The 21,051-nt window shown below is 56.6% G+C and overlaps 13 protein-coding genes across 13 annotated transcripts; 6 read left to right on the top strand and 7 right to left on the bottom strand.

The window, feature by feature from the left end:
- Window positions 1-39: 39 nt before the first annotated feature.
- BDY17DRAFT_249362 (putative alpha-galactosidase A) lies at window positions 40-1,744 on the bottom strand (the record flags this gene model as incomplete). Its single annotated transcript, XM_033730969.1, has 3 exons — window positions 40-1,011; window positions 1,068-1,485; window positions 1,542-1,744. The coding sequence occupies 3 exons, from the start codon at window positions 1,742-1,744 to the stop codon at window positions 40-42; spliced, it is 1,593 nt and encodes a 530-aa protein (XP_033590621.1).
- Window positions 1,745-2,066: 322 nt separating this feature from the next.
- Window positions 2,067-3,659, bottom strand: BDY17DRAFT_120373 (beta-lactamase-like protein). The gene is made up of 5 exons (XM_033729302.1): window positions 3,208-3,659; window positions 2,957-3,145; window positions 2,801-2,892; window positions 2,535-2,745; window positions 2,067-2,481 (listed from the first exon to the last, which is right to left on the bottom strand). Exons 1-5 carry the CDS (start codon window positions 3,484-3,486, stop codon window positions 2,365-2,367), a joined length of 888 nt encoding a protein of 295 aa, XP_033590620.1. The 5' UTR covers window positions 3,487-3,659; the 3' UTR covers window positions 2,067-2,364.
- A 655-nt stretch (window positions 3,660-4,314) lies between these two features.
- On the top strand, window positions 4,315-5,597 carry BDY17DRAFT_278536 (cornichon). Its single transcript, XM_033732014.1, has 3 exons — window positions 4,315-4,669; window positions 4,733-4,972; window positions 5,058-5,597. Exons 1-3 carry the CDS (start codon window positions 4,653-4,655, stop codon window positions 5,215-5,217), a joined length of 417 nt encoding a protein of 138 aa, XP_033590619.1. The 5' UTR covers window positions 4,315-4,652; the 3' UTR covers window positions 5,218-5,597.
- A 484-nt stretch (window positions 5,598-6,081) lies between these two features.
- Window positions 6,082-7,207, top strand: BDY17DRAFT_316121 (dehydrogenase with different specificitie; the record flags this gene model as incomplete). The annotated part of the gene is made up of 4 exons (XM_033735988.1): window positions 6,082-6,217; window positions 6,287-6,654; window positions 6,723-6,839; window positions 6,896-7,207. The coding sequence occupies 4 exons, from the start codon at window positions 6,082-6,084 to the stop codon at window positions 7,205-7,207; spliced, it is 933 nt and encodes a 310-aa protein (XP_033590618.1).
- Window positions 7,208-7,339: 132 nt separating this feature from the next.
- Window positions 7,340-7,852, bottom strand: BDY17DRAFT_322926 (uncharacterized protein; the record flags this gene model as incomplete). The annotated part of the gene is made up of 1 exon (XM_033736910.1): window positions 7,340-7,852. One exon carries the CDS (start codon window positions 7,850-7,852, stop codon window positions 7,340-7,342), a length of 513 nt encoding a protein of 170 aa, XP_033590617.1.
- A 190-nt stretch (window positions 7,853-8,042) lies between these two features.
- Window positions 8,043-11,051, bottom strand: BDY17DRAFT_352637 (uncharacterized protein). Its single transcript, XM_033738223.1, has 2 exons — window positions 10,989-11,051; window positions 8,043-10,927 (listed from the first exon to the last, which is right to left on the bottom strand). The coding sequence occupies exon 2, from the start codon at window positions 10,676-10,678 to the stop codon at window positions 8,270-8,272; it is 2,409 nt and encodes an 802-aa protein (XP_033590616.1). The 5' UTR covers window positions 10,679-10,927; window positions 10,989-11,051; the 3' UTR covers window positions 8,043-8,269.
- A 246-nt stretch (window positions 11,052-11,297) lies between these two features.
- BDY17DRAFT_294884 (Oligosaccharyltransferase subunit Ribophorin II-domain-containing protein) lies at window positions 11,298-12,527 on the top strand. Its single transcript, XM_033733206.1, has 3 exons — window positions 11,298-11,507; window positions 11,568-11,766; window positions 11,827-12,527. The coding sequence occupies exons 1-3, from the start codon at window positions 11,368-11,370 to the stop codon at window positions 12,352-12,354; spliced, it is 867 nt and encodes a 288-aa protein (XP_033590615.1). The 5' UTR covers window positions 11,298-11,367; the 3' UTR covers window positions 12,355-12,527.
- Window positions 12,528-12,546: 19 nt separating this feature from the next.
- Window positions 12,547-14,077, top strand: BDY17DRAFT_294881 (UbiA prenyltransferase family-domain-containing protein). Its single transcript, XM_033733205.1, has one exon. It carries the CDS (start codon window positions 12,567-12,569, stop codon window positions 14,064-14,066), a length of 1,500 nt encoding a protein of 499 aa, XP_033590614.1. The 5' UTR covers window positions 12,547-12,566; the 3' UTR covers window positions 14,067-14,077.
- Window positions 14,078-15,984, bottom strand: BDY17DRAFT_294880 (alkaline-phosphatase-like protein). Its single transcript, XM_033733204.1, has one exon. The coding sequence runs from the start codon at window positions 15,639-15,641 to the stop codon at window positions 14,112-14,114; it is 1,530 nt and encodes a 509-aa protein (XP_033590613.1). The 5' UTR covers window positions 15,642-15,984; the 3' UTR covers window positions 14,078-14,111.
- A 121-nt stretch (window positions 15,985-16,105) lies between these two features.
- BDY17DRAFT_294878 (cytochrome b-c1 complex subunit 8) lies at window positions 16,106-16,847 on the bottom strand. Its single transcript, XM_033733203.1, has 3 exons — window positions 16,729-16,847; window positions 16,415-16,621; window positions 16,106-16,309 (listed from the first exon to the last, which is right to left on the bottom strand). Exons 1-3 carry the CDS (start codon window positions 16,779-16,781, stop codon window positions 16,255-16,257), a joined length of 315 nt encoding a protein of 104 aa, XP_033590612.1. The 5' UTR covers window positions 16,782-16,847; the 3' UTR covers window positions 16,106-16,254.
- Window positions 16,848-16,861: 14 nt separating this feature from the next.
- BDY17DRAFT_294874 (band 7 family-domain-containing protein) lies at window positions 16,862-18,322 on the top strand. The gene is made up of 2 exons (XM_033733202.1): window positions 16,862-17,374; window positions 17,435-18,322. The coding sequence occupies exons 1-2, from the start codon at window positions 17,048-17,050 to the stop codon at window positions 17,957-17,959; spliced, it is 852 nt and encodes a 283-aa protein (XP_033590611.1). The 5' UTR covers window positions 16,862-17,047; the 3' UTR covers window positions 17,960-18,322.
- Window positions 18,174-19,534, top strand: BDY17DRAFT_120016 (Translin). Its single transcript, XM_033729299.1, has 7 exons — window positions 18,174-18,465; window positions 18,528-18,564; window positions 18,623-18,676; window positions 18,738-18,871; window positions 18,926-19,022; window positions 19,078-19,163; window positions 19,215-19,534. Exons 1-7 carry the CDS (start codon window positions 18,388-18,390, stop codon window positions 19,425-19,427), a joined length of 699 nt encoding a protein of 232 aa, XP_033590610.1. The 5' UTR covers window positions 18,174-18,387; the 3' UTR covers window positions 19,428-19,534.
- Window positions 19,468-20,544, bottom strand: BDY17DRAFT_120010 (mitochondrial import inner membrane translocase subunit tim9). Its single transcript, XM_033729298.1, has 3 exons — window positions 20,062-20,544; window positions 19,913-19,982; window positions 19,468-19,859 (listed from the first exon to the last, which is right to left on the bottom strand). The coding sequence occupies exons 1-3, from the start codon at window positions 20,067-20,069 to the stop codon at window positions 19,659-19,661; spliced, it is 279 nt and encodes a 92-aa protein (XP_033590609.1). The 5' UTR covers window positions 20,070-20,544; the 3' UTR covers window positions 19,468-19,658.
- Between the last annotated feature and the right edge of the window lie 507 nt (window positions 20,545-21,051).

Here is a 21,051-nt window from a genome sequence, read left to right as displayed (position 1 = left end):
TCGTAATGTAATCTACGAACCAATCGAGATTTTTACTACTCATACTACATTTCCCCTGATTACATCGACGCCACTCGGCAGTGCGAAAACCTGCTGATCAAGCTCAACACCACATGTCGCCGCTTTCGCATGCTGGTTGCGTTCCTGCAAACACTGCCCCGATGCATTATTGATTAGATTGCCGGTCACATGATATGTCCACGTCGCGCTCGATCCGCTACACGAGCCCAACGCCACGCCGCCGCTCGATTGCGCGAGACACATGCTTGGTGCGGAGAGCGGGGAGATGCCTCCCTGCGCCGACACGAGCCAGACTTGCGCATCGGAGGCGTCGCATTGCGTGAACGTTACGTGCGCGTTCTGGTGCGCGGTCATGCAGCGCTTGTTGGCGGTGTTGAAGATCATGCCTGTGGGGATTGTCGCGTTCACGCCGGAGATGCGGTAGATTCCCGTGGCGTGCGTGGAGAGGGTGGTTTTCATCTCGCTGGTGAAGGCGCTCGACTCGCCGGTCCACAGGTCTTTGGCTGTGTATGGGCCGTCGCCGACGAGACCGATGCGTGCTGCGGTGACGCTCGTAGTGTTGGTGTTGTCGCCCTTGTTCAGTACGGTCAACAGTCGATCGCCATTCGCGAGGTTCTTGGTCAACACGTCGAAGTTTTCGTCGCTGCTGACCAGAGTAGCCTGCAGAGTCAGTGCATCCTGGTCGATGGCGATGATGTCGGTATTCGTGAGGAACTCAACCACATCGTCCGCAAGCCCGGGCACCCAAGCTGATATGATGAGCGGCGCGGAGAAGGAGGCCCACAGGGCGAAGTGCGATTTGTGCTCGTCCAGCGTCAACCAGGGCCAGTCGGGGATGATGAAATCTGGATCGTTGTAGTAGCCTGGTTGCTGGTATCTTGCCAGCAGTACTTCGAAGCCGTAGTTGGTCATCACGCTGTCCCAGTATTTGGCCGAGTCGTTGCCGTAGTAATCGTAGACTGCGATGTCGGTGGAGTGACGGGCGAGTTCCTGATCTGTTTGTTAGTATCTCCCTTACTGAATATCGATCAAGGCGGATAACTCACGCCGTACAATGGCACCCAATCCATCACCTCATACCAGGCGGTGTTATTCCTCGTCCCAGCAAAGTACGCCGGGGCTGACTCGGAAAAGATCAAAGGATGCTGCAAGGCGGTCAAGACCTGGTGCCATTCACCATAGATATCTTGATACCGCTGCTCCGTCGAGGGAAAGACATTACACCCGTCCAGTTTCAGGTAGTCGATTCCCCAGTTCTCAAACGTCTCTGCGTCGAGCTGTTCGTGTCCAAGCGTGCCCGGGTAGCCACCACATGTCGCATTGCCGGCGTCTTCGTAGATGCCGAAGTGAAACCCCTTCGAGTGGACGTAGTTTGCGAGCCAGGGGAGTCCGTTAGGGAAGAGAGTTTCGTTCCAGGTCAGGGAGCCGTTGGGCAGACGCTCGTGTGCTGGCCAACAGTCGTCACTGGGATCGTTAGCGAGGCATTCTCAAGCAAACTCATCATGCTGCACGCTTCTCACATGTTGATGCGGTTGTATCCTGCTGCGAGGAAGCCTCGGGAGAGCATGGCGTCGGTTGTCTCGACGAAGAGGGTCTGGTTGATGGCGCATTCGAATCGCGACCAGTCGTTGAAGCCCATGGGAGGTGTCGGGCTGATAGACGGGTCTTCGATGCTGGCGTGCACCCCGATCAATACGAGCGAGGGGACAAGGAGAGCTGCCATGGCGGTATGTGGAAGGAGATACATATTGGGCTTCTTCACATACGAGAGGCCTCGATTAATCAGTGTGATTGATGTCGCGAGATACTCATATCAAGATAGCAGCCACCCTCTTTTGATATACATGACGATGGATGCACAGTCTGGTTACAATGTACGCTGCCTTCGGTCGATCACTCCAGGCAGTCAGTGGGGCTGATATGGGAGAGGTTACATTCAAGTGACGATGGCCACGCGAGATAGTACTGCCACATGTCGGCGATGTCGCTCTGTACCCTGCGAGCACTAGTAATGCAGATCGTCAGAAGTGATGGCACGTCTCCAACCCTCTTCTTACCGGTGCGACTCCGATTGTGAGCCTTTCGGCCCAAAACGGCAAACACGGCTGTCGATTCGCACTTTCCCCGCAGCCCTTGCGCTGTGAAGTCCGGACGTGATCGCTTTGTGCTGGCGGTGTTGCATTGCCTTACTCTGCTGCTTACGAGATTGCACACAAAAGACAGTCAAGGAAACTCATGTGTATCGAGCATCAAGAAGAGCAAGACCATCAACAATATATACACTCACCTTAGGGTTCTAACGAGACGGCTTGCGTGACTCGATATTGGCTCTACGCCCGGCCTCTACGAATACACCGGCTTCTCATTCTTGATCTCCAGGAACGTTCCCTCGTCGTGTCCGGGGATCACGCGGCCGCGCGTGGTTCGGACGAGTTGCTTCAGGCGCTGGGTAGAGCGGAACTGCGTGACGTTAGCGAGAGGAGATACGAGTCTGAGATTGCAGGCAGTCATACCCAAGCTGGGTGGTCACGAGCCAACCATCCCTGCGGAATACCGTCGCGCCAGTTCTCGATGACGTGACAGTGGTCACTGATGAAGAGGAAGGTGCCGCTGTCGCGCAGGTTGATTTGCATGCCAATCAGGCCGTCCGTGTGGCCGGGCAAGTGGTGCAGCGTGATGCCCTGGCAGAAGTCGAACGTGCGTTCGTCAAAGGTCTTCCAGTTGCTGGGGAACGCATTAGAAGAACTGGGCGTCGTGGTATCAGATGAGTCGAACTTACAGGTCAAGCTTCATGTAGTGCTTGAGGTACACGCCCACATCAGCGCCGGTGGCAATGGACCAGAAGGCGGATCGCAGCTCGAGATCGTGGACCTACGAGTAGATTTTAATGTCAGCGCAAATGTGGTTGCAATCGTGGCATGCAAGATCGACCAACCCAGATTTCGATATCCTTTCGGTCGAGGAAGAGATCCAGGCCGCCGGCATGGTCGAGATGCAAGTGACCGATGATGATCTTCTTAATGTCCTCCACTTTGTGCCCGGTGGCCTCGATGGCGGCGTCCAGCTCGTGAGCGGGCTCGTACCGGACTCGGGTGAAGATGTCGGACAATTGGGGACCCCAGACCTAGCACGCCAGCTCCGTCAGTCTACGCCGAGAAAGAAGTTTGCGTACGTCGGGGATCTTACGGTCGGGTAGTCCTTGCCGCATCCCGTCTCCCACAGGATCAAGCCCTCGATGGGATGCTCAATCAGGATGCAGTACATGGGCAACTGGCGACGTTTGTTCACGAAAGCTTTATCCGCCGAACTCTTGACCGACGTATTTCCACCGCGGACCACGAAGCCCTCATCGGCCTCGAGCCATCCCACCTCCAGCACCCACATTTTGGTCCCCTCGGGACAGACATTGGAAACGTGGTTGGGCACGGCGCCCTCGGCGACTTGCTTCTGGATAGCGTTGGACATGGTTGCGTAGAAGTGTAAGACGGTCAAAGAAACCTTGATGGTGGGAGATACAGCAGCGAGGTCTGCCCCCTCCCGAGGGGCGAGGTGCTTTAACCTACATGACGTTTGCCGCAACCGCGTGCCTGCTCCTCCATGTGAGGGGCAGGTCCGCAGGGTCTGGCTTGGAAGCGGGGGGCAAGCCAAAGAATTGGAGCTCTCCCGGCAACTCAAATGGTGCACTAGATGAAACGGTCTAGGCTGTCTTGGGGGCGTGTAGTCGAGTCAATCCTTCACTCATTCCCGGACGACCGACGAGGTAAGAGGAGATGTAATACCCGCCGCTTGCAGGCGACTTGGCGAGGGTGCAAGTTATCGTTCTTCTTTCCTGACTCGCGTAAGGTCCTGCCAGTGAGGAGAAGCCGTGTCACAAGGTGAACGGTGGGGCGACGACTAGCCATGCCGTCTCATCCATCTCACAATCAGCCGTGCATGGCCGACAGCCGCTTTGCAGGTGTTGCCGGCGTATTGTCTGCTCTGATCGATCATTACCATGTCCCGCCACGTGATTGCTCCAACGGCGAGGCGACGATTGTCAACTCTCTCGTGTGACACGTGTGATGCTGTGGTACAGATCAGCTTCATCTTATCGTTCGCCTGTCCCGAGAGATCAAGTTGCGTTGAATGTCAATAGCTCTCTGTAGCAACACGGTTAATCATGTTGATGAGATGGTTCTTGACTCCCCTTCAGCTGACGCCGATTCTGTCAGCCTCAGGCCAATCTATGCCAAGCCCCACTGCCGGGCCCATTGTTTCTCCGACTCGCCGTGACCTCACCCGCCAAACACCTCAATCTTGTTTCCCAACCTTTGCGACCACCTTGCCTCTGCCCATCCCGTCGCCGCCTTGTGGAAGAGAGTCATCCCATCGTCTCTCCCCAAGCTGCAACCCCTGCCTACCCGCCTCGCCATATCACCTTCTCGTTCTGAACTTTGACGAAGCCGGCACGACCACTTGTTTGTCCCAACAATCTGAATTCCCTTCCCTCATCACAACACCTCCGGCAATCAGACTTACTACGAGCATCCGAACGGCAAGCACACACATACCCTTGGTCCTGCGAATCGACGTCTTCTCAAAGCATCTACAAGGTCGCGCACACCTGCTCGGGTGCGGAGAAGTGATTCATAATGTCGGGCGAAGCATGGTATGGACAAACAAGAAGCTTTGCACTGGCACGAGGATACTGGCACTAATACTTCTCCTCCAGGCTATTCCTGCTCGCTGTCCTCCTCAATGCCGTCAACCTCTTCCTGCAAGTCTTCTTCACCATCATGTACTCTGACCTGGAATGCGACTACATCAACCCCATCGACCTCTGCAACCGCCTCAACATGTACATCATCCCCGAAGCTGGTGTTCACGCCTTCCTGACAGCCCTCTTCCTCATCAACGGATACTGGGTGGCCTTGATTCTGAACTTGCCCTTGGTGATTTATAACGCGAAGAAGTAAGTCGTGCCCGTGCCCCCTCACCTGGCAGCAGCCTTTGGATGTTGCGTGAAGTGAGCGGCTGTGCTAATGTTCGGTGCGCAGGATCTTCGAAAATCAACACCTCCTCGACGCAACGGAAATCTTCCGCAAGCTGAACGTGCACAAGAGGGAATCCTTCATCAAACTCGGCCTCCACCTCCTCTTGTTCTTCTTCTACCTCTACAGCATGATTGTCGCTCTGATCCGAGACGAGGCCCGATAAGCTGCAACCATGTCAAAATCCGTACCTGCGCGGCCATCAGAAGGAGGAGAGCAGTTATATAACGGAAGTTCAGAGGGTGGATCTGTGTTGCGGTTGGGGAAAAGAGCCAGACGAGCAGGGAGGCAGAGTGTTTTCATTCAGAGCCAGGGAGAATTGCCGGGATGCCGATTTGGTGGACCCCTGCCCTGGCACCAAATTACGTGAATTGTCATCATGAAGAGGAAGAACCAGCACTAGGAGCGTCGCGGCGCTGAATCTTGGAGGGCATTACTTTGCGATACCCTACACAAGTCTGCACAGCGTTTGAAATTGATTCTTAATCGTGTCGTCGACCATCCGCTGCAAAGCGTGGAAGAGTCCTGTCCCACAGTACACCTGGAATGGTCCACCGTACCTTCGCAAACCGACTATTCGCTGTTCACGGACCTGCAACGAACCCGTGTGCGAACCCTTGTCGTGACGCCGTATATCATGGCAAGGTGAATGATGGCACATCGGATATCGGCTCTAATCCCGAACTCTCCGTCTTGCCTGTAGAGCCCACCCCGCCTTTGCGGGGAAAGGTGCACAGCAATTTGCCCACCTCACCCCACGAGCTCCAAACATTGATGTCTTGCTCTCATTACCCGACTTTCGCCGTCTCACCCGCGAGCCTGAGCGAATTTATTCCTTCTTGTTCTCCCGCTTGATGTCACGCATCCTATCACGGTCTTGCAGAGCAATTGAGTCTACGAGCCTTCCACCGTGTTGGAGTTCCCCGCCATTCATTCGACCCTCTACCTAGATAGTAGTACCTCGGGTTCAGCAGACTGCTTCCTTCCACAACATCATCTCTCTCGAGCTGCGAACAACTAACCTCTCCCAATGGCCTCCCTCCTCCGCTCCTCAGCTGCCCGCACCCTCCGCACAACCCGCCTCCTCCCAATCCTCCAACCCCGCTTCCAATCCACCCACAACGTCCACGATCCCCCCCAAGGCAATACACCCATCCCAAATCGCAGTCCCCCCTCCGCCCCGCGCGAAGAATCCGAAGCCCTACGCACCAACGACGCCTCAGGAGCCTACATAGGCACAACCAAGCGCCTCCCCGAATTCAACCTCAACGACAAAGTCGTGCTCGTGACCGGCGCCGCGCGGGGTCTCGGCCTCGTGCAAGCCGAAGCGCTCCTCGAGGCCGGCGCGACGGTCTACGCCCTCGACCGGCTGGAGGAGCCGAGTGCGGATTTCTACCGCGTGCAGAAGCGCGCGGCCGAGGAGCTGGGGACTACGTTGCATTATCGCCAGATTGACGTGCGGGATGTGGAGGGGTTGAATGGGATTGTCAAGGGGATTAGTGATATGCAGGGCAAGATTGATGGGTTGATTGCTGCGGCGGGGATTCAGCAGGAGACGAGTGCGTTGGAGTATACGGCCAAGGATGCGAATACGATGTTTGAGGTACGACCGCTTGTCAGGATGTTGGATGGGTATTTCCATGTACTTGCATGCTGACAGGTTGATCTCAGGTTAACATTACTGGCGTCTTCATGACGGCCCAAGCGGTTGCGAAGGAAATGATACGGTGGAACCGCGGCGGCAGTATCGTCTTGATTGGATCCATGAGCGCAACGGTCGCCAACAAGGTCCGTCGCTGTTTCTCCCTCACACCCTCCCCCATCCACTAATCTTTCCACCCCAGGGTCTTATATGCTGCGCCTACAACGCCAGCAAAGCCGGCGTACTGCAGCTCTCCCGCAACCTCGCGGCCGAATGGGGCCCATACGGCATTCGCGTCAACACCATCTCCCCAGGCTATATCGTGACCGCCATGGTGGAAAAGTTGTTCGAGCAGTACCCCGAGCGGCGGCGCGAGTGGCCGACGCAGAACATGCTGGGGAAGTTGAGCATGCCTCATGAGTACCGCGGCGCGGCGGTTTTCCTCATCAGCGACGCGAGTAGTTTCATGACGGCCAGTGATTTGAGGATCGATGGGGGCCATTGTGCGTGGTAGTTGTTGAAGTGGCCGGAGTACGCTTGATCATCGTCTGGCCCACGCCTCCTCCAACATAGACGGCATCTCGTCCACGAACCACGCCAATGCCCACACTGTGCACATTGCCAATCACCCTCTATAATCCCACCATCACCTCAACTCCTCCTGCCCCCTCACCCTCGGAAACGTCTTCTGCTCCACCCCCTCAAACCGCCGCTGCCAAAGCACCCACCCCAAGTAAATGACAAGCGGCATAGCAATAATAATGCGATTGACCTTCTTCGCCGGATCTCTATATCTCTCATCCAGCTTTCCCGTCCGCACAACTTGCTCCGCTGCTCGGCGTCCGCGCTCGGGATCGCGGGGCTCCGTCCAATTCGCGGCTTGGACGGGGAGGGGAGGCAGCGAGGGCGTGGCGGCTATGCCTTTGCTGAAGGGCCAGATGTGGCGGAGGGGGCCTTGGCGGGGTTGGGCGGTTGGGGTGCCGGGTTCTTCTGCTTCTGTTGTGGCTTCGAGGGGAGGGGGAGGTGGGCGGTGGAAGGGTCGGGGTGGTGGGGGTGGTGGGGGTTGTGCGCGGGCGGGGTGCGTGCTTGCGCGTCTTGTGCTTTGGGCGATGTAGGCCCTTGCGAGGGGCGAGGGGATTGCCCTAGTTGCGGGGAACATTGGGTGTGTTCATCGTCTGGTTTGGAGGTGAAGATGGGGGTGTGGTTTTGGAGGGGGTGAAGCTTCGAGTGTAGGCCTCAGGCAGCCACATTCATTGCATGTGATGGTTTGTTTAACCGGCACTTCACTCTACAGACACACGCAATCTGTTTTTGATCTAAGTGCAATAGACGATGGCACTGAACAGTCTGTTCCAAAATGATTCAATTCATCATATCGGCCTAAAAGTACAGCAACTACCTGACCTACCTTACCGAGCCGGAATGGTCTAGCAATACACTGTAAATCTGTCCCGAGTCCAATGTCAATCACGAGCAGCACCGCCTCCAATATTAGCCTCGTCCGTCCGTCCGTCCAAGGGCACGCACCGTCAAGCATGCCTTGTATTATACGGGCCCCCGTAGCAAACTTCCACGACTACCCATCAATAACCATAGCGTCAGAGTGCACAATAATCCCGCTGTCCGAATCGTCGCCGGCCGGAGAGTGGGCGCCATTGGACTTGTCCATGCTCTTAGGCATGGGATAAGCAGGCGAAGCAGACGCCAAAGAATTGTTGTGGGATCGTTGAGATGCGGTCCCGTTGCCATTGACTTCGTCCTTCCCGCCTCCTGGGCCATTAGAGGGAACGACAGGCGCGCGAGCAACACCGTTGGGCGTATGTGCGTGAGCGGATGTGGCGTAGTTAGGATTCGCGCTCATGGGTCCACGATTAGGCAAGTTGGGACCAGTGTGCGCTGAGGGGAAGGCCTGGGCGCCAAAAGCTTTCAGTGCGAGCTCGCTTGTTGGGGCGAAGGAGAATTTCATCGACTGCCCGGAGAGCGGCAGGTAGTTGGGCATGTATTTCTTGATCTTCTCGAGGTGCGAGTCTCTTCCATCTTCGGGACTAGAGTGCGTAGGCAGGCTGTGAGGCGTGTAGGGTGATGCACTGGCAGGAGTCTGTACAGCAGGGCTGGCCGTGGTATGATGATTGTGAGCTGCTGCATGGTTTGCTGAAGTAGCTGCTGTCGGACTGTTCATTGCCATGGGGTTGGTGAGGAACTTCTTCAGGTGGGGCTGCAGAGCAGCGTGGTGCATACTACGCTTGTGTTCCAGAGCGATAGCGCGCTGTTGCAGAGTTTCCTCTTTGGTCTTTTCGCGTGGGTGATGATGCTGGGGGATGCCCATCTGTTGCATGACCTGCTGCTGGGCGAGATGGTGTTGGCGCGCCATCTCCTCTTGCGCGCGGGCATGGTTCTCCTTCCACTTCTCCACTTGAGCCTGGTGCGCGGCAATCTGGGCACCATACGACATGCATTGCCAGGGTGCCTGGTTGTGGCCACCCTGGTTGATCAGAGAGTCAATTTGCATGTACAGATGGCTCAGAGCGCGGGTGAGAGGCGCGGGCAGCGTGGCGTTGACTTGCAGACAGCCCGAATCTCGCACCTCCTGGAAGGCGGCAATGGCGGCGCCTTCGGGCGTCCTTGCGAGGTCGAACTGAATGTTGAGTGGTAAGTTGTGCAGGACACCGTCGTCCCCCCCGTCATCGTATCTTCGGGGCCGACCAGGTCCACGCCTCTGTGCCTGCTGCGCCTGCGCGGCTTCACGGGCCCTTTGTCGCTGTTGGTCGTAGTGTTGGGCGTACTGCGTAGTCAAGCGCTGTTGCGCCCACGACAAGAGAGCGTTTTGAATGAATTGAATGCCATACATCAACGCCTCGTCGGGCTCTCCGGGTTGCTCGAGCAGATAGTTGAGGGTCTTTGCGTTCTTGTCGATCGGCTTCTTGCCTGCTTCATCCCCATTCACGCTTGCTGCCACATGCTCGTCGTCATCTTCATCCTCCTCATCATCGTCAAACATGGCTAGAAAGTCGTCAATGTTCTTGCTCTCGCCATGCTCGCCACTGGACTGTTGTGGGGTACCGTTGTCATCCCTGGAGGATGGTGAATGCACCTGCACATCCTCTGTCGGAGGTTGCGGTGCTTCTGGCACACCCCCAAAGACCATCAAGGCGGAAGAGAGCCACTTTAGCTTCTCCACCATCTGGGCAACACTAAATGGCCCTTTGGATGATGTTCTTTTCGAGGAGTCGATCAAATGAACAGTGGGCTGGGCCAACGGCAACCTGGAAGAGACCGATCTGACCCGTGGTACTCTTGGAGGGCCCATGTGATTCTCGAACTGGGTAGTTCCGTTTGTTGCCTGGGGCACGTGGGGGACTGGGGCTTGCTTTGGGGGAGCAGGCTTCTTGGATGGAGGTGGAGGTGGCGGGGATGGTTTGGCGAGCTCCTCCTTCTCCTCGGGCTCGTCGTCCCCGGCGTCGACGTAGTACGACATGAAGTCTCGGCCGTAGCCACCTGGTTTCGTCTGAGTAGGCACTTGCTTGGCTGGAGCGGGAGTCGGTACTTTGGCCGGGGTGGGCTCCTTTTCCGCAGACGGCAGAGATGAGAGGTCCGAGGAAGCAGCGGGAGACGGCTTAGGGCCTTCATCCAGATCCATGGCATCCACATCGGCGGCATCGATGACCATGTTCTCCGAGTAGCGGATGCGTAAGGAAGAGTCCCGTTTGGGCCTTGCCACCGTGATATTGTCGGGGCTTGCACTGGCCGGTGGACGGACGCTGAGCTTCAGCTTGGGCCGTTTCGCCGGGGGCTCCATGGTGGAGGGAGTGGTGGTTTCATTCTGTGCCGATTTTGAGGTGTTGGAAGTCGGCGTGGATGTTGGGCGGTTGAGGCTCCCCGACACCATCCCTTTCTCCGTGGCCAGCTTGTATTTCTTGATCTTGGCCGTGGAGATGCGGGAGGTGAAGTGAAAGACCGACACCGAGGGGTTCGGAGCGGCCATCATCACGCGTTGGGATGATGAAAATTCTGCGTCAAGGGCGGGTGTGACAATAGGTAACGAACGAGGTCCGCACGCACGGGTGCCCCCGTCCCCCCTTCCGCCACCAGAACTTTCAAATTAGGAAGTTGCGTGCACCGCGGGGTCCTCGCGTATTTCTCGCTTTACATGGTCCAAACGGGCAGATCGGGATCTGATGGTGATGGACATAGATGGCATGGTTGTATGAGGGAGAGAGGGAGGGGAAGAGTCACGCTGATCATGCGGAAAGAGTGTGAGCGCAGGCAGACAAACAACGCGGGACCGCTGCACGTGCCTGGGGGCCAACGATCCGCTTTGGGAAGCATCCACAGCATGCATCCCGAAAAGGGCATTCGCTTCATGCCAACCTTCACATGTTGTCGTGTGTACTCCGGTTGTTCGATCGTGACATACACAATATCACTGCACATGCTAGTTGGAACCGTCTTTGGGCATCATTAAGTCATGCAATCTGCAGACAGATACTCGACTGACGTTCACCTCTCGCCGCGAGCCTCGATATATTGCGTCGCACAGGGTTCGCGCTAAGAAAGTTTAAACGCGGACTTTCCAGACGTTCACACTGCTCGCACAGAACAGTACACCTTTCCCATTGCACCACACATGAACACCCGCCAACGACCCACCCATTGATTGATCTTGATCTGCCCGCCATGAGGCTTCCATCTCGACTCGTCCTGCCCCTCCTTGCGCTCGCTGCTCCCATCCTCGCCGCAACGTCGTGGAGCTTCGAAGATGCTACGTTGACAATCCAGGGTAAGGGATCGGGGGTTGGTGGAGGGGCGAAGGAGAAGTACATACACTCCCGGGAAGACATGTGATTCATGAACACTGCTGATTGTGCCCTCTCCAGACTCTCTTCCTCTACTCTTACCTCCCAGCCATTCGCGCTCAATGGTGCCGAATCCCTTAAAATCGTCCTCACGACAACGGAGGGCAAGAGCGGGAAGCGACCACATCAGGCCTTTCTCACTCTCCACGAGCAAGCCACTGGACTAGAAGAATCGTTTGCATTCAGCGTCAAAGATAACGGCAAGGCAAAGCTCGATCTTGTACGTGGTGTTGCACGAGGAAAGAGACAGAAGGAACGTTGCTAACAGGGTACAATGCAGTCACAAAAGGACCTGCCTCACCAGTTCTTGACAAGTTCTCAGCCCATCAAGGCCTCGATTGTCCTTGCATCATTTGGATCGTCCACTCCACTCAACCACCACACCTTCGACCTCACCATTGGTAGCGACTCCGCCACCCCTCCCTCAATCCCCTCGCCCCCTGAGCGATACACGAGCAAGCCCGAAATCCACCACATCTTCCGTGCGGATCCGCGCTCGCCTCCGAAAGTCCTCAGCCTCTTCTTCACGCTTGCCGTGCTCGCAGCCCTTCCTGTGCTGCTCGGAGCGTGGCTGTATCTTGGTGGAAATATCGATCACGTTGGTAAGGCGTTTGGAGCCAACCCATTAGCACATGGCTTGTTCTTTGGGAGCATATTGGCGATGGAGGGCGTCTTCTTCTTGTACTATACCACCTGGAACTTGTTCCAGACGCTGCCTGTTGCGGCAGTGGTCGGCACGGTCGCGTTTGTGAGTGGCAGCCGCGCTCTGACCGAGGTGCAGGAAAGGAGACTCGCTGGTGAAAGATAGACGCGAGGATGATCTGCCCGACGTTCCATAGATCTGCTTGTGTCTGTATCAGTAAGATAGATTTACGCCTTGGCAGGGCTATCCCTCACAACCTCAAGCTGATCTCGAGGCCACAACCACGACTTTTGGCATCGAAGAGGGAACAATTTGAATCTCGACCTCATCTCGTCCGCATTGGGCTTTTGAGCCTCACATCGTCCTTCCATTTTTTAATGCTTTCTCGCGCGCCTTCATTGGCGCTGCTCCGCTCCTTACAGACCTCGTCCATATGTTTCCGATGCGCGAGGAGACTCGCCAACTCTGGCCAAGCCGCCACTCGGCCTCTCACCCGCAACGCTCAGAGGTATCAGGGAACGATAGCAAGAGATGACAGCGCCAACAAGACATTCTTCTGGGCCAATGCTTTTAGAGATGGATCGAAGCGAAATGCGTCCGGGTCTGAGGAGTCACAGGAGACTGCGTTGAGGTCAGAAGGAGCAAAAGTCGAGGCTCAGACAGTTCCGCTCTCTGCTGTGGCGGACCAACAGGCGACCGCGAGCACAGAGCCTCCGCATCGTCGGAGAAAGCGTTTAAAGGCTGCGAGCAATGCTCTCGCTACTGGAGACACACCTCTTCCTCCCGATGCATCCTCCATTCTCTCCAGAGACGCAGCAGCAGCGCCGGCCAGATCCTTTCGACGCGCTCTGTCCGTCTACCTCTCTCTTTCCAAACCCCGGCTGGCCTTTCTCATCGTTCTTACAACGACCGCGTCGTACTCAATCTACCCGGTCCCCGCTCTTCTGAGCACCACAGCCACCGCCGCCCCGTCTCTCAGCACTCTCACCCTCCTCTATCTGACGTCCGGAACCTTTCTCACCATCGCCTCTGCCAACACCCTCAACATGCTGTTCGAACCGCAGCACGATGCTAAGATGAGCCGCACTCGAAATCGACCTCTCGTCCGTGGCCTCGTCAGTAAGCGTGCGGCTCTATTATTCGCCCTTGCAACCGGTCTTGTCGGCACGGGCATGCTCTGGTACGGCGTGAACCCCACCACAGCCATGCTCGGAGCCGGCAATCTTGCCTTGTACGCCTTTGCATACACGCCATTGAAACGCATCCACCCCGTAAACACATGGGTCGGTGCGGTCGTAGGCGCTGTGCCTCCTCTGATGGGCTGGTGCGCCGCTGCCAGCCAATACAGCCTCACGAACGCATCCAACGCAACCTGGTCCTCCATCTTCTCCGAATCGAAAGAACTTCTCTTCACAGAACAAGCAATCGGCGGCTGGCTGATTGCTGCTCTCCTCTTCGCCTGGCAATTCCCGCACTTCTTCGCCCTCTCTCACGGCGTGCGCAATGAATATGCCGGCGCGGGGTACAAAATGCTGAGCTCGTCCAACACGGCCATGGCCACTCGGGTCTCTTTGCGATACAGTCTAGCCATGTTCCCGATTTGTGCGGGCTTGAGCTACTATCAAGTCACGGATCCTGCGTTTGTGGCGACTAGCGGCGTTGTCAATGCGTGGATGTTGAGAGAAGCGGTCAGGTTCTGGCGGCACCAAGGAGAGCGCGGGTCTGCGCGGGCGCTGTTTTGGGCAAGCGTGTGGCAGCTGCCGATTGTGCTTGTGCTTGCTATGGTGCAGAAGAAGGGCCTTTGGAACAGGCTGATCGGAGGTGCGGACGCCGAACCTGAGGATGATGAATTGTGGGATGAAGATGAAGAGGAGTAGACAAGATATGTATCAACTCTGTGTATAACATCCAGTCACCGATCCTCAAGCACTCGACCAGAACCCACTCGAGACACCAAGTCCATCATCCGTCCACTGCACCGCTCGCACGCCTTTATTCCCCGGCCGGTCGGCAGGCATATCAAACCGATCCGGCAGATCAATCTTCTCCCCATGCTCAACATACCGCTTAACCGCCAACAAACTGACACCATCGCGTAACAGGAATGGATCCCGCGTCTCCAGCTGCCACACCTCCAACCGCTTCCTCATCTCAATCAATACATCCGCGTACGCCGCCTGGCCAGCCAAATTGCGCACCTCGTCCGGGTCCCGCTCCAAATCGTACAGCTCCTCCGCCGGCCTGTACAAATAATCGCGCAACTTCCGCTTTCCTAGTAGGATCTTGTCGCCGTCGCCGCCGGCGCTGTTCCGTATGCCCTCCCACGTGTAAGAGACGTACAAATCGGAGGCGAAGCTGAAGGGCGATTCCGGGCGCAGGTTGCGGTGGTATTTGAATTTGTGCGTGCGCAGGAAGCGCGTGGGCCAGTAGTTTGTGATTTCGTGCAGGGTGTGGGAGCCGAAGACGTGCGGCCAGGCGGGGTGCGTGGTACCCGCTGTGAGGATGGGGAGCATGGAGCGGCCTTTGCGTGGAGAGGAGAGAGGAAGGGTGGAGGTGCCGGCCCAGTCGAGCATGGTTGGGAGCAGGTCGATGTAGGAGATGAGATTGGGATTCGCGATGCCTGCTTCTTGGCCTGGGGCGCGGATGAGCAGGGGGAGACAGACGCCAGCGTCGTAGAGGGTGGTTTTGGAGTTGACGAAGGGTGGGCCGTTGTCGCTGAGGAAGATGACGAGCGTGTCGTCTTCGAAGCCGTTGCGCTTTAATGCGTCTAGCATGAGGCCCACGCCTTGATCCAGACGATTGATGCTACGATAGAACTCGGCGAACTCCCGTCTCGCTTCGGGAACGTCGGTGGTCCACGGCGGGAGTTCGACGTCGTTGGGATCATACTTGACGTCCTTGATCCGCGGATCGTAGCCCTCGCGGTTCCCGAACCCGCCGCGCTCCCATGCATGCCGGTGCGGATCGATGTAACCGATAGTCAAAAAGAACGGCACGTCCTCCGCCCTCGCCCGCTCGAAGAAAGCGCTCGCCCGATCAGCCACGAGCGCTGTATCGCGACTCGTAGCCTCCTCGCCATTCCGGTTGTTCTCCTGGCGCACCGTCCAAGGGAACAAGTGGTCCGGGCCGACGTGCACCTTGCCAATAATGCCGGTCAAGTAGCCAGCATCGTTGAACAATTTCGGCGCGCTCTCGATGTGGTCGAAGCATTGGAAGTGCTGTTTGCCGTATGCGAGCCCCCATTGCCCGTTCTCGTGCGTGTGGAGGCCCGTGTAGATGACGGAGCGGGAGCAGCTGCAGGAGGCGGTGCTGGTGAAGGCGGCGTCGAAGCGTGTGCCTGATGCGGCGAGTCTGTCGAGGTGGGGTGTATGGGGGTTGCGTGCGCCGTAACAGGTCATGTTCTTTCCCATGTCGTCGGCGATCATGAGGAGGATGTTCTTGTGTTTTCCCATTTTCGCCGCAAAGTACTGGGCTGCGTAATGTGCACTGTCGTCTGGTCTACTATGGCGATACGTCGAGCCGGGAGTGTCGTCAATGGTCTGAATTGAAAGGCCGTGTTTTACGAAAAGTACCTCCCGAGAGACAGTTTACGCGGAGTCAAGCGAGTTGGTGATACGTTTTGATAAGCCTGAGACCATGAAGTAGTCCTCTAGGTGTTTGATGCGAGAGGGAGAAAGAAGGCGTGAGGCTGATGTGACTCGGATGCTCGGCTCGGTCTATCGCCGGATCTTGAGTGACAGAGGTGCTCTAGCGACGGTCAAAGAAGCCTCTACAGATGCTCGATGAATTCTCTTAAATAATCCGAAGACACGTAGGGTAGATGACTGAGATGTTGTCTGGCGCATGATACCCATCCCGATCCGGAAATGAGCCCGCCGACTGGACGACATACTCCGCAACGATGAGCAGGAGAGCACGGGAGAAGACTGAACTGTAGGTTGTTTGAAGAAGAGGACTCTGGTGGTTCAGAGAGCACCTTGTCATCTGAAACGCTGTTTATATACACTGACAATGCTGCTGCTGTTCTCGCCCGCCAATCCACCACCGACTATCAGCTTAGCCAGCTTACACCGCACCGCCATATAACTCTCGGCCCTCCTTCGAGTTCAGGTACTCATTCCTGCACCGCTTGTTAGCCGCTGTATCCCGCGTATCTTCATATGGCTCTGCCCGGTAGGCTCCCTAATCGCCAGAGTATTTCGCCAGACTTGGGCGCGGCACTCACCTCTCCGTCGCCCACTGCATCAACTCATACCCGATCAGCATCGGCACAGACCAGAAGAGGATCTGGTTTCGCGTTCGTCGGAAGGTGTTGAAGATGGCGGCCTGCGTGGCGCCGGCCAAGGGCTTCAGTCGGTTGTTGGAGAGGCCGTAGTGCACGATGCCCTTTTGTGGCGGAGAGCCGATGGCGCCCCAGGTGCCGCTCATGTACCTGTTGCGGGAAGTGTCAGCAGAGCAGCGCGCGGGCGCGAGTGTGGACGGCCAGGGCGATGTAGGTTGTGTAGACGGGGATGGGGCAAAGCAGGGCGGAAGACTCACTGGCCGGGCTTCCACTCGCCGCCTCCGCTCCGGAGAAATTGGGTGGGCCTCATTGTGATCGCGCGGTCGGATTTCGTAGATGGCAGGGAAGTGTGATCGTTTCGCTGCCTCAATGGCTGTGGAGGAGTGGTGAGAAAAGAGGACGAAGCGGTCGTTGACGTTTGAAGAAGCCGCGAGCTTCCCACGCCGGCAGAACTTCGGCAATTCTCCGCGAGACCAGCTGCACCCAAATTGTCCACACGCAGAGCTTCATCATCCAGGACGCAAACACCACTCCTCATCACCATCACATCACCTCCCGCGCGGACACCCAGTCAAGATGGCCATGCCCAACGTCCTCGGCCAGATCTACCGCTACGCCATCCCCGGCGCCGTCGCCTTCTCCCTCGCCTCGGCCTCCATCTACGACGTCAAGGGCGGCACTCGCGCAGTCATCTTCGACCGTCTGCGAGGTGTCTCTGACCAGGTGGTGAACGAAGGCACGCACTTCCTCGTCCCCTGGCTGCAAAAGGCAATCACCTTTGATGTGCGGACGAAGCCGCGCAACATCAGCACCACGACGGGCAGCAAGGACTTGCAGATGGTCAGCTTGACGCTGAGAGTGCTGCATCGACCTGAGGTCGGCATGTTGCCCAAGATTTACCAGGTGAGATCCCACACTACACCGCGTTGAGATCGTGGCAATGAAACTGACGCATAAGCGAAGAATCTCGGCCAAGACTACGACGAGCGTGTCCTTCCCTCCATCGGAAACGAAGTGCTCAAAGCCATCGTCGCGCAATTCGACGCCGCGGAACTCATCACGCAGCGTGAAGCAGTGTCGAACCGCATCCGCGCCGACCTGCTGAAGCGCGCATCCGAGTTCAACATTGCGCTCGAAGACGTCAGCATTACGCACATGACTTTTGGCCGCGAGTTCACCAAGGCCGTAGAAGAGAAGCAGATTGCGCAACAAGAGGCCGAGCGGGCGAGATTCATTGTCGAGAAGGCGGAGCAGGAGCGACAGGCGAACGTCATCCGAGCGGAGGGCGAGTCCGAGGCGGCGGATGTGATTAGCAAGGCTGTGGCGAAGTCGGGCGATGGCTTGATTCAGATCAGACGGATTGAGACGCAGAGGGATGTGGCGCAGATGTTGGCCAACAACCCGAATGTCACCTATCTGCCTGGCGGAGGGAGCGGCGACAGCGGCAGTGGTGGGAAGGGAAATTTCCTGCTAGGATTGAGGCAATAGGTGGGAAGATGGTGGATGGTGTTGCGAAGCTTTTGGTGTATCGTGGGATGACCATGACGGATGTCAAGTCATGCATAGCAGCGGCGTTCCGGTAGGTACAGGTGGCTATGGAAGCACAACTACTCTTCTCTGATCATCGTGGCTCAAGGACTGCCGAGTAGCGCATAGTCCTACCGTTCAACTCGTAATCTCTCATTCTCATCGCCCTTGAGCCATGAATCGAAGATAGATTCAATGCCCTCCGGGTTCTGTACTCGCGATTACATCGAAGTGCATGTGTTAATAATAAGGTAGACAGAGTGTCCGCAAGAGGTGGAGTCAAAGCCGTGCATCGCTCCTGCCGTTTTCAGACATTCAAATCTTCAACTTCAAACTGCGCCAACGACACCCCCAATCATCTCGAGATACAAAACCTGGTCTCGTCAACCATGGCGAGCGCAACAATGCAGACGGGCATCTTCGAAGACCTGCAGCGCAAAATCGACGAGGACACGGCGATCAAAGATGTAAGAATTCCCCAGAGCGAGCCTGAATTTAACAAGATGCAGAGCTGATGTTCCGTCCACAGGCACTGCGAGATATTGTGCAGAGTCTCGAGAAGCAGGGTGCGGCGAAATGAACTTCTCTGCGCAGGAATGGTGACATGCTGATCTGATTGTTTAGATCGAAATACGCAGTCGACATTATCGAGGGTTCATTCTACGCCTCCGGCGAAACGTAAGTCATTCACAAGACACGGATTCGTGCAGAATAGAATGCGAACTGACGCTTTCACTAGTCGGCGGCATCATAGAAGCAGCGCAAAGCAGCATCCAAGAAGAAATCCAAATCGTGCGCCAGCTGGAGGTGGTCGCTTCGCAGCACCCGTACTACAAGTTCAACTATGCGTGGACGAGGCAGATGCAGGATGTGGTATGTCTGGCTTTTCTCATGCATGTAAGGAACTCGTGGCTGATGTGGATGCAGTGCTATTCAATCCTCCTCTGCGGCTATCTGGGAGGTTTCGGCAAGCCGGCGAGTGGGCAATTGCTCACGATTGAGGAGGTGGGAGGATTGATGGGGGGTGAGTTTGATGCGCTACTAGGAATGTGTGGTGTCTTTGCTAAATGTTGGGGTAGTGCCGGTCAACCTCAAAGAGCGTGATGCATTCCATCTGACGATCGAGGAGTATCTCCTGGCTCTGGTGTCTCTGATCGAAGAGCTGGTAAGGACATACTATCCTGAGAAGAAAACCCTTGACTAACAAAACCAACAGTCCCGACTCGCACGCAACTCCGTCACCCTGGGCGAATTCCGGCGGCCGCTGCAAATCAGCCAGTTCGTCAAGGACGTGCATGCCGGCTTTCAGATTCTCAATCTCAAGAACGACGCGTTGCGGAAGCGCAGCGATGGGATCAAGTATCGGGTTAAGGACGTGGAGGATGTGGTGTACGATCTTAGTTTGAGAGGACTGCTGCCGAAGGATTGATGTTCACGATGCTGCTGTTGAATGGCGATTGCGGGAGCTGAGGTGAGCTTGGGATAGAGGGGTGAAGAATCTGCTTGATTGGACACCGACCATAGCCTGCCTCGGAGTCGAGTAAAGTACACGCCCGAGATATCCCATACGCCACACATACATGCAGACACCTTTTTATGCAGACCCCATCTCCATAATCATACACATCAAAGGGGAGGACGAATGCAACAAGGAATCATCCTATCTCCCCCCAATCCCCATGTTCCCCTGCTGCGCCATCTGCGCATTCTGCTCTTGAAAGCGCTCGCCCAGGCGTTCGGAGCTCTTGAGGAACTTGTCGACGCAGCGCATCACGCACCCCTCTTCCCGGCTCAGCAGGCTCTTGGAGGTGAAGTCGCTGACGCAATCGTTGAAGCAGCGCTGCACGAGGTTGGAGTACATCTGCGTGTGATGAGTATAGATTGCGGCGGAGGAGGGAGGGATGTGTGACGTACATTCATAAAGTCCTTCATCTGCTTGCGCTCCATGCGAGTTTGCAGCTCGCGCTGCTCGGCGGGGGTGAGGCTGGTGGGAGGAGGGGTACGTCAGTTTGTGCCGTGCGTGGGATGCTATTTTGGTGCGGTTGGGTGATCGTGTGACTTACGCATCCATAGCTGCTACGCCTCGTTCGGTGGTTGCGTGCGTGTCGTGCTGCTGTTGCCTGCTGGGGAGTGGCCGATGGGTGACTCGAGACGCTGTTTCTGGCGGGAGAGGTGCACTGGAATGCGATGGGCGTGTTTCAGGATGTGCTTAATGGGGAGTGTTCCGATGGCGCGGGCGCATGGAGGGTCTCAGCTGGAGCTGCAAAGCAAGAATTCGAGCGAGAGATCGGCGGATGCAGGTGATGTTGCACGGATGCAGCCTTTTTAGCGCCACGCCTCCGCCATCCGCCTGCCTCTAGGATGCTGCACGGAAACTCGGAATAATGCTGGCACTGCTACAACTAATATAGCTGCTACTACGCTAACGCGTCTTTGCCCGTGGCCATGCCGGCTCTCTTCCAGATCATCCAACAAGGCGCATGTTGTTGTCGCCGATCTCATGCAGCTGGTACCAACAGCGCCAGCAATCTTCCCGCTCACTCAAATCAAATCAGATCATCAGATCAGCAAAGAGCCATTCCCAAAATAGCCTCGTCAAAAGATGCACTCTCTGAAGGGAATGTCGGTCTGTGTCCATACAATGCAGGGTACAGGTTGGTAGCACGAGAATTGACATCATTCCCACCCGCGCGCATGCAACAACCCTTCCTTCGCTGTGTTTCTTACCGTGCGCCAGCCTCCCGTCACCGACACGAGGCTGCCTCAAGTCACGACCACGGCCAAAGTCAATGGATGAGCGGGCGCAAATGAGGGTGAACGGGCGGGCTGGTAGTTAGTGGTTGCTAGTCGTAGTTTGATGGAAATTACCTCCGCCGCCTGCCTGGCTGTCAAGTCAGTCGGCGCGCGCCAAGGCCAAGTCTGGACAGCGATCATCACCGCGCTGCCTGCACTCAGCTTTCTGCCATCGGCCTGCGTTGCCTGCTGCTGCTGCTCATCACTGCCTCCCTCGGATTGAGAGCTTCGCCTCGCTCGCCCTCCACACGCCTTTGCCC

This window comes from Neohortaea acidophila (genome assembly GCF_010093505.1).
Source record: "Neohortaea acidophila strain CBS 113389 unplaced genomic scaffold BDY17scaffold_4, whole genome shotgun sequence".
Taxonomy (NCBI): domain Eukaryota; kingdom Fungi; phylum Ascomycota; class Dothideomycetes; order Mycosphaerellales; family Teratosphaeriaceae; genus Neohortaea; species Neohortaea acidophila.
The sequence above is the reverse complement of the archived record's forward strand: the minus strand, read 5'-3'. Positions and strand labels throughout refer to the sequence as shown.

Excerpts from the sequence above, each read along its gene's own strand:
- BDY17DRAFT_120010 (XM_033729298.1), bottom strand. Across the intron at positions 19,860-19,912 it reads AGATGAAGGACTTTATGAAT|ATGTACTCCAACCTCGTGCA; the intron begins GTACGTCACACA and ends CATCACACGCAG.
- BDY17DRAFT_294878 (XM_033733203.1), bottom strand. The coding sequence starts at position 16,781 with ATGAGGCCCACCCAATTTCTCCGGAGCGGAGGCGGCGAGTGGAAGCCC. Across the intron at positions 16,622-16,728 it reads GGCGAGTGGAAGCCCGGCCA|GTACATGAGCGGCACCTGGG; the intron begins GTGAGTCTTCCG and ends TTCCCGCAACAG. Across the intron at positions 16,310-16,414 it reads ATGCAGTGGGCGACGGAGAG|GAATGAGTACCTGAACTCGA; the intron begins GTGAGTGCCGCG and ends CAAGCGGTGCAG.
- BDY17DRAFT_120373 (XM_033729302.1), bottom strand. The coding sequence starts at position 3,486 with ATGTCCAACGCTATCCAGAAGCAAGTCGCCGAGGGCGCCGTGCCCAAC. Across the intron at positions 2,893-2,956 it reads GAAAGGATATCGAAATCTGG|GTCCACGATCTCGAGCTGCG; the intron begins GTTGGTCGATCT and ends ATCTACTCGTAG. Across the intron at positions 2,746-2,800 it reads CACTACATGAAGCTTGACCT|CAACTGGAAGACCTTTGACG; the intron begins GTAAGTTCGACT and ends TGCGTTCCCCAG.
- BDY17DRAFT_294874 (XM_033733202.1), top strand. The coding sequence starts at position 17,048 with ATGGCCATGCCCAACGTCCTCGGCCAGATCTACCGCTACGCCATCCCC. Across the intron at positions 17,375-17,434 it reads TGTTGCCCAAGATTTACCAG|AATCTCGGCCAAGACTACGA; the intron begins GTGAGATCCCAC and ends GCATAAGCGAAG.
- BDY17DRAFT_294884 (XM_033733206.1), top strand. The coding sequence starts at position 11,368 with ATGAGGCTTCCATCTCGACTCGTCCTGCCCCTCCTTGCGCTCGCTGCT. Across the intron at positions 11,508-11,567 it reads GGTGGAGGGGCGAAGGAGAA|ACTCTCTTCCTCTACTCTTA; the intron begins GTACATACACTC and ends TGCCCTCTCCAG. Across the intron at positions 11,767-11,826 it reads GCAAGGCAAAGCTCGATCTT|TCACAAAAGGACCTGCCTCA; the intron begins GTACGTGGTGTT and ends GGTACAATGCAG.
- BDY17DRAFT_294880 (XM_033733204.1), bottom strand. The coding sequence starts at position 15,641 with ATGGGAAAACACAAGAACATCCTCCTCATGATCGCCGACGACATGGGA.
- BDY17DRAFT_120016 (XM_033729299.1), top strand. The coding sequence starts at position 18,388 with ATGGCGAGCGCAACAATGCAGACGGGCATCTTCGAAGACCTGCAGCGC. Across the intron at positions 18,565-18,622 it reads GCAGAGTCTCGAGAAGCAGG|ATCGAAATACGCAGTCGACA; the intron begins GTGCGGCGAAAT and ends CTGATTGTTTAG. Across the intron at positions 19,164-19,214 it reads TGTCTCTGATCGAAGAGCTG|TCCCGACTCGCACGCAACTC; the intron begins GTAAGGACATAC and ends CAAAACCAACAG.
- BDY17DRAFT_294881 (XM_033733205.1), top strand. The coding sequence starts at position 12,567 with ATGCTTTCTCGCGCGCCTTCATTGGCGCTGCTCCGCTCCTTACAGACC.
- BDY17DRAFT_278536 (XM_033732014.1), top strand. Across the intron at positions 4,973-5,057 it reads GTGATTTATAACGCGAAGAA|GATCTTCGAAAATCAACACC; the intron begins GTAAGTCGTGCC and ends TTCGGTGCGCAG.
- BDY17DRAFT_352637 (XM_033738223.1), bottom strand. The coding sequence starts at position 10,678 with ATGATGGCCGCTCCGAACCCCTCGGTGTCGGTCTTTCACTTCACCTCC.